The sequence below is a fragment of the Daucus carota genome, chromosome 3, assembly GCF_001625215.2.
Source record: "Daucus carota subsp. sativus chromosome 3, DH1 v3.0, whole genome shotgun sequence".
In the NCBI taxonomy this organism is placed as follows: domain Eukaryota; kingdom Viridiplantae; phylum Streptophyta; class Magnoliopsida; order Apiales; family Apiaceae; genus Daucus; species Daucus carota.
In genome coordinates, this window is record NC_030383.2 from 63,104,788 (window position 1) to 63,118,658 (window position 13,871).

The following is a 13,871-nucleotide window of genomic DNA, read 5'->3' on the forward strand; positions in this document are numbered from 1 at the left end:
TTATAGTATTATATATTAGAATCATGTTTTATATGTATTCTATAATAGAATTTGTACTAAATTTGATGATTTATAATGGTGTACTATGTAAATCCATATAATAACTACCTCCGTCCAATGTTAACCTATATACATATATAGGAATAGGATCAAATAATATTTTTAAGTTACAAAGTTACAAACTTTTTTTTTGAATTTTTTTATTCTCCTATCGTGTTTAATCCTTAGTTATAGAAGTATCCATGTTGAAAATTATTGAAAAAATCACAATTTTTAAAAATAACGCATAAATAAATCGTGCATTTAACACATCTATAACTGTGGTTCAACATCGGGTGTAGAACACTAATTATCATTGTATTGAATATAACCATAAATATATTTAAACTATGTCTTTGGAGTTTGGGTAGGGTCTAGAAATATAAATATTAGTTATATAATACGTTTAACTTAGTTCTTATACTGAAAAATTAGTTTTTGTATTTCTCCAACACAATCGATGTTTAACAAAATATGTTAAAAAATGTTGAACTCAAATTATATATATGATGAACGCATAAAATTTGTAAGTTTGTAAGACTCTTCAATTATTTAGGTTTTGGTTGCATAGGAAGATAGAATGAGAAAAGGTTTCACATTCAATATTTTAAATAACGGTTTTTCTCGTGAGTGCCCATGAGCACATGTTAAGCACTGAGATTCATAAGTTTGGGTGATTTTGATTGGCTACTACTTCTTTATAATGGTGGATCCCCCTACAAATTCACCAACCACACCAATCAAAATCTACCAAACTTATAAAATTTGGTGTTTAAGATGACGTTTGAATGAGTTTAAAATTATGACTTTATTTAAGATGATTTAGGAAACGTTTGAGTGAGGTTAAAATAAGTGTTTCTTGATTAAGGTAAAAAAATGAAATAGAAGTTAAAAACAAGTTAAGACTTATAAGTGATTAAAGTGTTTAGAAAAGAGGTAAAAGCTAGAATTTGTAACTTTTAAAAAGTGTTTTTGTATTTTTACACAAACAGGTCAAGAAAAACAGAAGCAAGACTTCTTAGAACGAAAGCACTTCTTTTGCTTGGCCAAACAAGCACTTAATATAATAATATGTAAGTTAAAACTAATTTGTGATTAAAAAAAAATAAAACAATCTGCGAGTTAAAACTGACTGATTGAAAATTTTTGACTTATTAATAATTTATGAGTTGTTAAAAATATAATAATGAAAATAAAAGTGATTTATGGATAATTTATAACTTATGAGTAACTGCTATTAAAAAAATTAATTTTCAAAATTTGTTGACATATTTGATAATTTTCTATCAGTTATGTTTTGTACTTAATTCTGTTTTTAGAAATAACAATTTCATGAAAACGACCAATCAGACAGGCACTTGCCAAACTTCTGGTGACCATAATTCTTATCTTATCATATAGTAGTATTTTAAAATTATTCGGAAATAGATAAATTTAATTGTTTGTAGTTGACAGGAATAACACAGTTCAAGTCGCATCAAAGAAAGAAAAGAATTAAATGCATTTCATTTCGAATCACTTGTCGGCATTCTTTTCTTCTGGTATGCAAATAATTTAATTTACTTTTCACAAATAAATATAAAAACAAATGCGCACCTACTTATTAGCGGCCTGCACTGTAGAGTTCAACCGTACTGCAAAGTGGTCCAAGTTTGTTTGTTTAAATCGTAAATATGTTAAAATTATGGGGCCAAACTGGTCTAGTCACTTAATAAATTAAAATTAAAATTTTAAAAATAAATAAAATTTATGAATTTCGATACTATAAGTACTAATTCAGTTTTAATATAAAATAAATTGTAAAATTAACGTATCAAGATTTAATTATTTTCTTTCTCAAGATATTTGGTAAAATCTTGGATTCATGTTTTCACCGAAAAAGCTCCGCTGAAAAGTACGGTTACAATATGAATATATCTCGATATTTTAAACTTCATTTCACTTAATCTAAAAATAATAATTATAAGAAAATTTAATTATTGAATCCTTAACACAAAGTTTAACTACCGAAAAAAAGGCTTATTATAAAGGCGTTCTATTTGGGAGGAATCTTGTCATTTTAAAGGCCCAACGCAATAACCGTAACCAGGCCTTAACTAAGCCCAGTTGTAATACCTTTATATTCTTAGTAGCAAGCAGTGTTGTAAAAAGCGGGAATCGGACATCGGTGAAGTTACGGAACAAGGATTAATCGAGGATTAATTGAATTGATCAGGGATTAATCGGATTGATCGGTGATTAATCGGAGATTTAATCAGTTCGGCGAGCTACGAAACAAGGATTAATCAGTGATTAATCGTGATTAATCACCGAATTTTGGAACAGAGGTAGCAAGTAGCAAATACTTGGCGGGTTTTGAAATATTAGTTTTATTAAAAAATTATACTAAAAAAACCCTATAAACAATTGAGATACCACCACGGAAACAACCCATTGGTCAAAGGCCACCGGTCCACCAGTCCGGAGATCTTCTTCCAACTGTGTTTAACCAAACAAACCAATGCTTAATTAAATGCCGTTCACACGTTAATAAATTATTATGATGCTGAGTCTATGATATTACTGGCATGAAAACACAGTTTCGTTTTAGATAATATGAGTATGATAATATTTATATATTGTGTGTGATCATATTCTTTAAAGTATGAATTCTATTTTTTTAATTCTTTAATAAAATATGTGGATATGAAATGTAATATTTGTAACCTAATTAACATTAAATAATAATAAAATATTGATAAATAAAATAACAATAAATTTAATACTAATATCAAAATCAATCCAGTTATTGTACATATTACAAGAATAAAACTTTTTAACTCCATCATCAAAATACATAATAATAATGTGTATTTAAATATTTATTGTTAAATATAATCAGTATTGAACAGATTATCTATAAACAAATAAAAAAAATTAAGGTTACATTAGTTTTAAATTTTAGATTTTGAATATAATAGTAAGTCAATTGTCACATTTCTAAATTACACATATAATAGAGCATAACAGTTAAACAAACTTATTATTCTACTATTTGATCAATGGTCAATTGACCAACTAACTGGAATAACTATAGTAATAATAATTGAATTATTAGATTTCAGTCAATGTACTTATAATCTTATGTTAAGTTGTTTCATACAGTCGGTTGTTTTAATAACTAGATTTGCTAAGAAAACAGATCAAAGGGGAGCTGTATGATTAAGGTCAACTAATCCAAATGATTAAACATCATTTCCGGTCTATAACTTGTCTAATCCTTAAGACCAAATCTGGCTTTGAGTTTGTGTAGATAGACTCTGAAGTTCCTGCAAGAAATCTGAGAAATCTGGTCATGCTGACCCAAGATTTTCATTTACGTCATATTAAAAACTTTTTAATATTCTTAAATTATTCTCCTATAAACAGTGTTGTAAAAAGCGGGAATCGGACTTAATCGGTAAAGTCACGGAACAAGGATTAATCGGGGATTAATTGAATTGATCGGTGATTAATCGGAGATTTAATCAGTTCGGCGAACTACGCAACAGAGATTAATCGGTGATTAATCGTGATTAATCAGCGATTTTTAGAACAGAGCCTATAAACAGAAGTGTGCATTGTAGTTTAAACGCAGTATCTAGCATCAATTTTCATGTTAAGTGCAAGCATGACATACTTTAAAAACCCCTGTTATCACCTTCTATCTGTTGTATTTTTTCTCCTGCTATTTCCATCGATCCCCGCGACAAGAGAAGAAGGAGAAGCTCTAGTGAACTGGAAGAACAGCCTATCCCCGTCCTCGTTCTTCGAATCTTGGTCCTCAGCCAATCTCAACAATCTTTGTAACTGGACTGGCATTACCTGCAACTCCGAGGCCTCAGTATCTGAAATCAACCTTTCGGAAAAACAACTCCAAGGAACGCTTGCTGAGTTCCGCTTCAATTTGTTACCAAGTCTAAAAACTTTTACCATCAGCCGTAACAACTTCACTGGTCCAATTCCATCAGATATTGGAAATTCAACTGAGCTTCAATACGTCGATTTTAGCTTTAATTTTCTCAATGGTTCTATACCATATCAGGTTAGTCATCTTCAGAGGTTGCGCGCCTTAGACCTGTCATATAATCTCCTGGAATCTCCAAATTGGTCCGAGTTTTCGCCCATTCCTTCCTTGACTAAACTTTATCTCAGATCAAATAATCTTGCCTCCAAATTTCCAGGATTTATATCCAGTTGTCAGAGCCTGACATATCTTGATCTTTCACATAACTTCATAACAGGCGATCTCGCGCAAGAATCATTATTTGACAAACTGATACATCTTGAATCCTTCTCTATTCGTAATAATTCTATTGAGGGGCCGTTTCCACCAAGTATATTTCCTCTTTCCAAATTACGATTTCTTGACCTATCAAGAAATAACTTTTCAGGTTCTATTCCCCGGAATATAGGATTGCTTCGTGATCTTGAATATCTCAGCTTATTTTTTAATTCATTCGAAGGAAGCATACCTTCATCTATTGGTCTACTTAGGAAGCTTCAATTACTAGATATCGGATATAATTATTTAAATTCCTGTATTCCTCGTGAAATCGGGCTTTTGACTAATCTCAGCGAATTATATCTCAATGTCAATAGTCTTACTGGCAAAATTCCTTCTGAGCTCGGCCTCTTGACTAAGCTCAACTATATAATTCTTTTTTCCAATAATCTGACCGGAGATATTCCATCTGAAATCGGAAACCTGAAGCTACTGACTCGGCTTCTCCTCGGGTCTAATCATTTGACTGGATCGGTTGCAAACTCCATTTCTAATCTCAGTAATCTAGAGTTTCTTGGTCTACCTAATAACAGATTTTCTGGAAATATTCCTAGTGACTTCTGGAAAAAATATAAATCGTTATTATACATCGACTCCAGGAACAACAATTTGTCAGGAAGCATTCAGGGATTTGATGCTAATCTGAATCTTACTTTCATTAATCTGAGCGGAAACCATCTTACAGGTATACTTTTTCACCTTATTTTACTCCCTCCACTTTGAAATATACTTCGTTTGACTTTTTGGCACACGTTTCCAAGTCCTTTGACCTTATTATTAAGATAATTATTTTTAAAGTATTATATTTTTGAATTATTATATGGTCGTGTCAAAAAATCAAACTACATGTATTTCAAAACAGAGGGAGTACTTTATTTGAACGCTAATGAATCGGTTAGAAATTGACTAAAGTTTCTACATTTTAACAGGTGAGATTCCTGCAACTATTTGCAATGTCACATCCCTTGAGATTCTTGATCTCTCGGACAATGGATTAAGCGGTGCACTTCCACGTTGTCTGGGAAAGCTTGCTGATAATCTGCATACCATGGTTCTTGGTAATAATCAGCTTCAAGGGACAATACCAGCAACCTTCACCAAGAGCTGTCACCTAGCAGTTTTAAACACGGAAAGCAATCACTTTGAAGGAACGCTGCCCCAAGCTTTATCAAACTGCAAGGACTTAAAAATTCTTAATATGGGAAACAACCACATTGGAGGTATATTTCCGTCATGGCTAAGTACTCTTGCACAGCTAGAAGTCCTTGTGTTGCGATCAAATAGACTTCACGGTGAAGTAAGTATAGGTAATACAACACGTCCCTTCCTTAAGTTGCGAATTGTGGATCTCTCTAACAATGAATTCACTGGCCATTTGCCTATTCAGTATTTTTATAATATGAGGCCGAGTAATAAGGGATATGATTATGTCATTACAAAAGAGAATTTCGAGTACTTTTACCAAGCATCAGTCTCACTAAGTGTAAAAGGGACAGAGTATGAAGTGAAACAAATCCTTTATATTTACACAGCCATTGATCTGTCGCGCAACAAATTTCAAGGGGAAATTCCAGAGGTCACTGGAGAGCTTAGATCGCTTGCGTTGCTAAATCTATCTCATAATAGTCTTACAGGGCCTATCCCGTCATTGTTGGGGAATATGGAAGCACTCCAGTCTTTAGATTTGTCATCAAACCAATTGACAGGTGCTATACCTGAGCAGTTAACTACTTTGACATTTATTGGGGCCTTGAACCTTTCAGAAAACCATCTTACTGGAGAAATCCCTCAAAAAGGACAGTTCAGTACTTTTGGCAACGATTCATACTTGGGTAACCCGGCCTTATGCGGACTTCCTTTAACAAAGAAATGTAGGCACACGTTGCCACCAACACAAGAAATCCTAAATGGTGATGAAGATGATGCTAATGATGAACTCAGTTGGGAGGTGATCCTGATAGGGTATGCATGTGGATTGATATGCGGATTATCTTTTGGGTACATTGTTTTCACCATGGGAAAGCCTTGGTGGTTTGTGAGATACGTCGAAGAACTGCAACAGAAGTTGATGAGGACACACATGAAGAAAATTATTCGATCAAGAAGCACAACTTGATAAAATGTTGTCTTGGGATAACCTGATTTCTGAATTAGTAGACTATTATGCACATATATGTAGTTCATTATTATATTATTTTATGCCAATTGCAGAGTAGTCTGGTTCTCATAACAAATTTAGTCTTGTTTCACTGTTTATTAAAACTACATGCCATGTTTCTGTAGGAGTGAATACAATTATGTTAACTTAAGCATGACAGGCAGGAACCGATCTGCAGAAATGACGTTAATTGATACAATTGGAACCTGCAAGTTATATGCAGAAAGCACGCGGTGCCTCCCAAATTCCAGAGACCTACAACTTCACATAAATGTCGTTCACAGCACTTAATGATCACTTGTTTGTAGTAACTAACACGTCTTCCGTCTACAATGTAAATGATAGTGGAAGGTACTGATTTCCACTTTCTTAGCAACACACTAACAACAGTGACGGATCTAGAACTTTGAAATTTCATTGTTTTTTTTGGTTGAACAAGTAACTTACTAGAATTTAATTTAATCATAGCTACCATATGAAAATCAATAATATTGTTGACTCCTCTGCTTAACTATGACTCCTGTGCATGCCAATCTCCAAATACACAAAAATGTTATTTACTAAGAGAAGTTTGTTGATAGCTAAAGGATATAGTCTCCGGGAAAAAAATCCACTGACCAACTTAATACACAGCTCAGCAGTTTATGAGCAAGGGTCTGAGTCTTGGCTACCTGGAAATGAATTGAAAAAATAGAAGTTAATGCATAGTTTTCTTGAAGTGTGAAGACTTGTTTTGTGAGTTGGTCCTCCATATTAGAAATTAAAGTTTTTTTCAACAAAAATCCGGTGGAACATATCATTTTCCACTATACCTTTTATTTTCAGTTTCTTGCCATCGAAGAGCACTAATTCCATCGGCAGTGATTTGGAAGAACAGGTCTCTTGCCACTCCAATTCCTAAGAAAATTTAGCACATAAATAGAAGTGTGCCTTGCACTATGAGATGTACAATGTGACAGGAAACATGTTGCACTTCCCAAAGCCTAATTATCACCTCATTGTGCTTGTTTTCTTTCTACTATTGCTTCCATCTACCCTCACAACAGTATCTACGACAAGAGAAGGAGAAGCTCTGTTAAAATGGAAGAACAGTCTACCACCATCCTCTTCCCTAAATTCTTGGTCACCCGTCAATCTCAATAATTTGTGTAACTGGACTGGCATTATCTGTAACTCTGCAGGTTCAGTCTCAGAAATAAACCTTTCACAAAAACAACTTAGTGGAACGCTTGCCAATTTCAGTTTCACTTCATTTCCAAATCTTAATAGTCTTGACATTAGTGGCAACAACTTCACAGGTCCAATACTACCTGCCATTGAAAAGTTCACGCAGCTTCAGCATCTTGATTTTAGCTTTAACAAGCTCAATGGTATCATTCCAAACCAAATTTGGCATCTTCAGAGATTGCGCACCTTAGACCTGTCAGTTAATCACTTGGAAGCTTCAGACTGGTCTAGTTCTTTCTCCATGCCTTTTCTGACCAACCTCGACCTTAGTTTCAATAAACTTGGGGCAAAATTCCCAGGCGTTACATCCAATTTTTGTAACCTAACATATCAATTATTTCCTGAGTCATTAGTTAACAATCTGCATAATCTGGAAGTCCTTTCTCTTCATCACAATTCTCTCGATGGGCCATTTCCACCAAGCATATTCAAGCTTTCCAAATTAAGATATCTCTCCCTATCAAGTAATCATTTTTCAGGTTCTATTCCGGATGATATAGGGATGCTTGGTGATCTTGAATCCCTTTATCTGGGTCACAATTCTTTTGAGGGGCCCTTCCCACCAATTTTTTTCAAATTTTCCAAACTAATAAATCTGTCCTTATCAGGGAATATTTTTTCAGGTTCTGTTCCAGGTGATATAAGGATGCTTAGTGATCTGGAATACCTTGATCTTAGTCGGAATTTTTTTGAGGGGCCTTTTCCACCAAATATATTCAAGCTTTCCAAATTAAAAGTTCTTGACCTATCAAGAAACAATTTTTCAGGTTCTATTTCAGATGATATACGGATGCTTCATAGACTTGAGTTGCTCCATCTCGAGTACAACTCTTTTCAGGGACCCTTTCCACCAAATATATTGAAGCTTCCGAATTTAAGAGTACTTGACCTAGCAGACAATGACTTTTCAGGTTTTATTCCCAGTGATGTAAACATGCTTCATGATCTGAAAATACTTTCATTGTTTTCTAATTCATTTGAAGGAAGTATTCCTTCTTCTATAAGTCTACTCAGGGAGCTACGATACCTTCACCTCGGGTCTAATTATCTCAATTCCACTATTCCTTTTGAGCTGGGGCTCTTGACAAACCTTGACCGATTATATCTTGATTCCAATAATCTTACTGGCAATATCCCACCTGACATAGGAAACTTGAAACTACTGAGAGTACCAAGTCTTGATTCTAATCAACTCACTGGACCGCTTCCAAAGACCATTTCTAATCTCACTAAACTAGGGTTTCTTAACCTGAAAGATAATAAGTTTTCCGGCAATATCCCAAGTGACTTCTGGAAAACTTCTACATCCTTATATTCCATTGATTTTTCCGACAACAACTTGTCTGGAAACATTCCCAAGGAATTTGATGTTCACCCAATTTTGGAATGCATCAATTTAAGTGGAAACCATTTTACAGGTCTGTTCTTTTCCTTATTTTTCCTTTTTGTCTACAACTATGCAGGTAATCAGATTAGTGAATATTGACTGAAGCTCCTCTGTTTATACCAGGTATGATTCCCACAACAATTTGCAACGCCACATCCCTTCGGGTTCTTGTTCTGTCAAATAATGGATTAAGTGGCACACTTCCAAATTGTTTGCGAAATCTTGCTGATAAACTGCTTTCTATTGATCTTGGTAATAATCAATTTCAAGGAAGAATGCCAACCTTCTCCGAGGGATGTCAGCTGACATATCTGAACATGTACAACAATTACTTTGACGGAGTGTTGCCTCAATCTTTTGCTAACTGCAAGCAGTTAAAAGTTCTTGATATAGAAAACAACAAAATAAGTGGTACATTTCCCTCATGGCTATTTACTCTTGCAGAGCTAGAACTCCTTGTCTTGCGGTCGAATAGACTTTATGGTACAGTAAGTTTAAGAAGCACAACAGATCCCTTTCCCAAGTTGCGCATCATGGATCTCTCAAACAATGACTTCACAGGCTATTTGCCAATTCAATATTTCAAAAATATGAAGCCGGTTGATAAGGGGTATGATTATCATAATTTCACAGCACCATTTTATTACTACTATCAAGCATCTATCTCGTTAACTGTGAAAGGGACTGAGTACCAAGTGAGCAAGATTCTTCATATTTACACAGCCATTGATCTGTCATGCAACAAATTTCAAGGAGAAGTCCCAAAGGTTATCGGAGAACTTAAATGGCTTGCATTGCTCAACTTATCTCATAATAGTCTTACCGGACCTATCCCATCACAGCTCGGAAATATGAAAGCACTCCAATCTCTGGATTTGTCTTCAAATCAATTCACAGGGGCTATCCCATACCCGTTAATTGGTTTGACATTTCTAGAGGTCCTGAACCTCTCATATAACCATCTCACCGGAAAAATTCCCCAAAAAGGACAACTGAGCACGTTCACTAATGATTCTTACCTAGGTAATCTTGCCTTGTGTGGATCTCCTTTAACAGAGAAATGTGCACACGAAGAGTCACCACCACAAGAAGTCGGATATGATGAAGATGGTGCAGATAATAAATTCCAATGGAAAGTAGTCCTAATGGGATATGTTATCGGATTAGTATGTGGATTGTCTTCAGGTTACATTTTTCTCACAACTGGAAAGCCTTGGTGGTTTTTGAGATACATCGAACAACTGCAGCAAAAGTTGATCAGAAGAATCACGTAGAGTACTGTTTGATTAAGATGAGCAACTTGAAAAGAATGTTTACTAGACCAGTGGTATGTCGGGAACATTAATGTGTGGTGTCATATAATATTTGAAATGCTAATGTCAGCACTAGTTCTAGTTCGGGCCTGATACCAGGGGCGGATCTAGGAAGAGGCACGCGGGGACACGTGTCCCCCCTAAATTTTCTTTTTACATTTTTTCACCATTATAAAGTTTACAAAATTATAAAAGTGCCCCCAAAGAATTTAAAAATATATAGGTATTTTCCGAAAATTTGCTTCGTGCCCCCTAACATTTGTGGGCTAGATCCGCCCCTGCCTGATACTGATTTACTCGTCTCAGAGCTACATATTTCGTTCAATGTTAATGCAAAAGGAAAAAAACATACTACACACTAAATCAACTTTGTATCAAGTCGAGTTTTGGAGATGCCATTATCAAAAGAAAAACACGGTGAATGATATTTATTAAGAACACGACTTGAACCATAAGTGCATGAAAATCGTCTTTCAAAGTATGGCAGGGGTGTGAATCGTGCACACCATGGATAGTCACCTGAAAGCTAACCATTCTGAGGTTCGTGGAAGCTGATTTCATACTCTTGAAAGCTATCTTTAGGAGGTCGAAACTTTAATTTGTGTTACATAACATTTCATTATGCAAGACGGATGGTTTCAGGGAAACTGTACTAGAGAGCAAGTACCAAATAGTAAGGTAAACTTTCGATGATGAAATTCCTCCCTGATTTTTACATCATTCCATGTTTTAGACTTGACAGAACAATCGGGCGAATGTTCTGGTCAATTTTTTCATGGTTGGGCCAAAAGAATTATAGTACAAATGGGTGAGAAAGTGAGAAAGTTAATTTTAGCGATCGCTTTTCATTATTTATAATGACGATCAATTTTATCTGATTACTTTTAATTTTATCTTTTATGCTTATTTTTTTTTTTTTGTATGGTCTACATAATCGTAGATGAATTGTATCGAAATACAATAAACCGCAACCGAGATTTCTTTCTTTCAAGAAAGTTTATTATCTAACCGAAAGCCATGCAATCATAACTCCGGACGTTTAGACAATAAAATTTAAATGAATGAGAAAAGAATACCCATACAGCTCGCTTCCACAGTATCCTGAGAAAAAACAATCAAACAAAATATAAATTAATATACAAGAAAATCTAATAAAAACAAAAACAAAAGAGTTTATATATAAAAAAAATAGAGAGGAAATATATATATATATATATATATATATATATATATATATATATATATATATAGGCACTTGCTCAAATGAGAACTTTCTTAAAATGAGAACCGCGAGAACTTTTGTAATTTATCAAAATCTCATTAATTTGAAGGGCCCCGCCAGGGGCATCTTCACAAAAAATGTATATCATTAAGGTCTCCACCTAGCTAGCCGAAAAAAAAATAAAAAAAATCACTGATGACGTGGCAGTGGACTTTTTTTCTGAATTTTTTTTTTGAATTTTTTTTTTTGAAATTTTTTTTTTGACTAGCTAGGAAGAGACTAGTTTTATATATATATTTTATATTGGGTACCCACTAGTTTGATGTTTAGATTAGCCAAAATATGATAAATTAAGGAAGTTCTCACGGTTCTCATTTTAAGAAGTTCTCACTGGAGTAAGTCTATATATATATATATATATATATATATATATATATAATATGTAGAACCAAAGGAAAATCCTTTGGTTAGACACATTAAAATTTAATAATTTAACTGAAGAATAAAAATTGAGTTTAACACGTAATTAAATATATTAAATGCAATGACCATCAAAATGGTAAAATAAGCCATAAAAATGGCACTAAAAGCCATTAAAGGCATAAAATGTCATCAATAATGACCCCCATAAATGGTACTAAATATTCATAAAGAATATTTATTCAATCACAATTTAAAACGTAACTAATACAATTAAAATTAATAAAGATAAATAATGAACAGCCAATAAGAGAGATCCCGTAATTAAAGTCAGTCCAAATTAAAATTCAATTATTGCCTAAAAATCAAACAATCATGATAAATTATGAATTCATAAAATTTAAAATTTAAACCTTAAGAAGATAAATAAAGACCATCATAAATGTTATTAAATATTCATAAAGAATATTTATCAAGATATATTCCTTTCCAAAATTAACCGAAAAAATTGAATACTTGCATTTTAAAAAATTTGCACATAAATATACAAACAAATATAATATATAAAAGCAACGCCATAATTCAAAATAAATTGATATCGAAACACTCAACAATATAACATGCACCTAAAAACATGTTAAAAAACTAAAAAGATTAATCTAGAAGATCAAATCACACACTTAACAAACACATACAATCAAGAATACCTATCGAAAATCTATATCGAGAATCTATAACAGACCTAATTTCAAATCGATATTCCGGTCAACCATCACAAATCCGGCTAAGATAAAACATGTCAGAAAAAGGGGGAAAAATGGATACATAACTCGACTTGATCTACAAAACTAATCAAACAAAATTCTAAAACAGATACGAATCCATGATTTCAATCAACTCAAAATTCTATACACCTTAAAATTAGAAGAGGAAAAGCATAAAATGATTTCTATGATATAGATATGTTATCGTAATTCATAAGTTATACAAAACATAAAGAACAAGCAAAGAACACATAACAAGCATTTATTTTGGATCATAACAATATAATCAAAAGAAGATGAAAGAAGCGTACCTTTTCAAAGAGACGGAGATATTTTGAAAAACTATAAAATTGAGAGAATAAACATACCGAATCCGAAAATAAAATCCATAAATTGTCACGAGCAAAATCATCTTTTGATCCATCAAAATCTTTTAAATATTACATCACCTTGTTTTCTTTGGTCGCTCGGTACCTTCTTTCTTATCTTTTATGCTTATTAAAAACACAGAAGATCGTGTAAACAAAATTAATACAAAACGTACTTATTCATAGAATATGATTTACTTCACTTAACTGCGCTTAATTATTTGAAAGGAAAGAATACAACACAAAATTAAATATATAAGATCTGTTAATTTTGGAAATGAGAATTTTTTTAACATAATCATTGATAACATATTTTTCCAACTTATTTATATCTGCCAGAATTAAATAAAATATGCCTCAATAGGTTATCATTCTTAATGTGAAACTGCAAAATTATATATATTTTCATTTATGCCATATTCTTAGACAAAAATTAAAAACAAAATAATGATCCTGATCAGCTTTAAAGGGTGTAAAACAAGTGTAAAATAAGTAAAGTAATTTAACTTTCACTTATATTATTAAGACAAAAGTAAGCGGAAATAAACATAATTTCAATAGATTTAACTTACTCTCCAGAATCGATAAGTTTGGAACACGTTGATTGAGCACAAGACGAAGGCCACACATGCGCATCGTCTGATGCAGCTATGGTGCCTTTACAGTTGCT

At 33.1% G+C, this 13,871-nt stretch overlaps 2 protein-coding genes across 2 annotated transcripts; both read left to right on the plus strand.

Annotated features, from left to right (window-relative positions):
* Window positions 1–3,688: 3,688 nt before the first annotated feature.
* LOC108212945 (receptor-like protein 52) lies at window positions 3,689–6,458 on the plus strand. The gene is made up of 2 exons (XM_017384658.2): window positions 3,689–5,027; window positions 5,272–6,458. The coding sequence occupies exons 1-2, from the start codon at window positions 3,689–3,691 to the stop codon at window positions 6,456–6,458; spliced, it is 2,526 nt and encodes an 841-aa protein (XP_017240147.2).
* Window positions 6,459–7,443: 985 nt separating this feature from the next.
* Window positions 7,444–10,510, plus strand: LOC108212946 (receptor-like protein 37). Its single transcript, XM_017384659.2, has 2 exons — window positions 7,444–9,145; window positions 9,238–10,510. The coding sequence occupies exons 1-2, from the start codon at window positions 7,444–7,446 to the stop codon at window positions 10,386–10,388; spliced, it is 2,853 nt and encodes a 950-aa protein (XP_017240148.2). The 3' UTR covers window positions 10,389–10,510.
* Window positions 10,511–13,871: the final 3,361 nt, after the last annotated feature.

Coding starts and splice junctions, on each gene's coding strand:
- LOC108212945 (XM_017384658.2), top strand. CDS start 3,689: ATGACATACTTTAAAAACCCCTGTTATCACCTTCTATCTGTTGTATTT. Junction 5,028..5,271: donor GAGCGGAAACCATCTTACAG/GTATACTTTTTC, acceptor ACATTTTAACAG/GTGAGATTCCTGCAACTATT.
- LOC108212946 (XM_017384659.2), top strand. CDS start 7,444: ATGTACAATGTGACAGGAAACATGTTGCACTTCCCAAAGCCTAATTAT. Junction 9,146..9,237: donor AAGTGGAAACCATTTTACAG/GTCTGTTCTTTT, acceptor TGTTTATACCAG/GTATGATTCCCACAACAATT.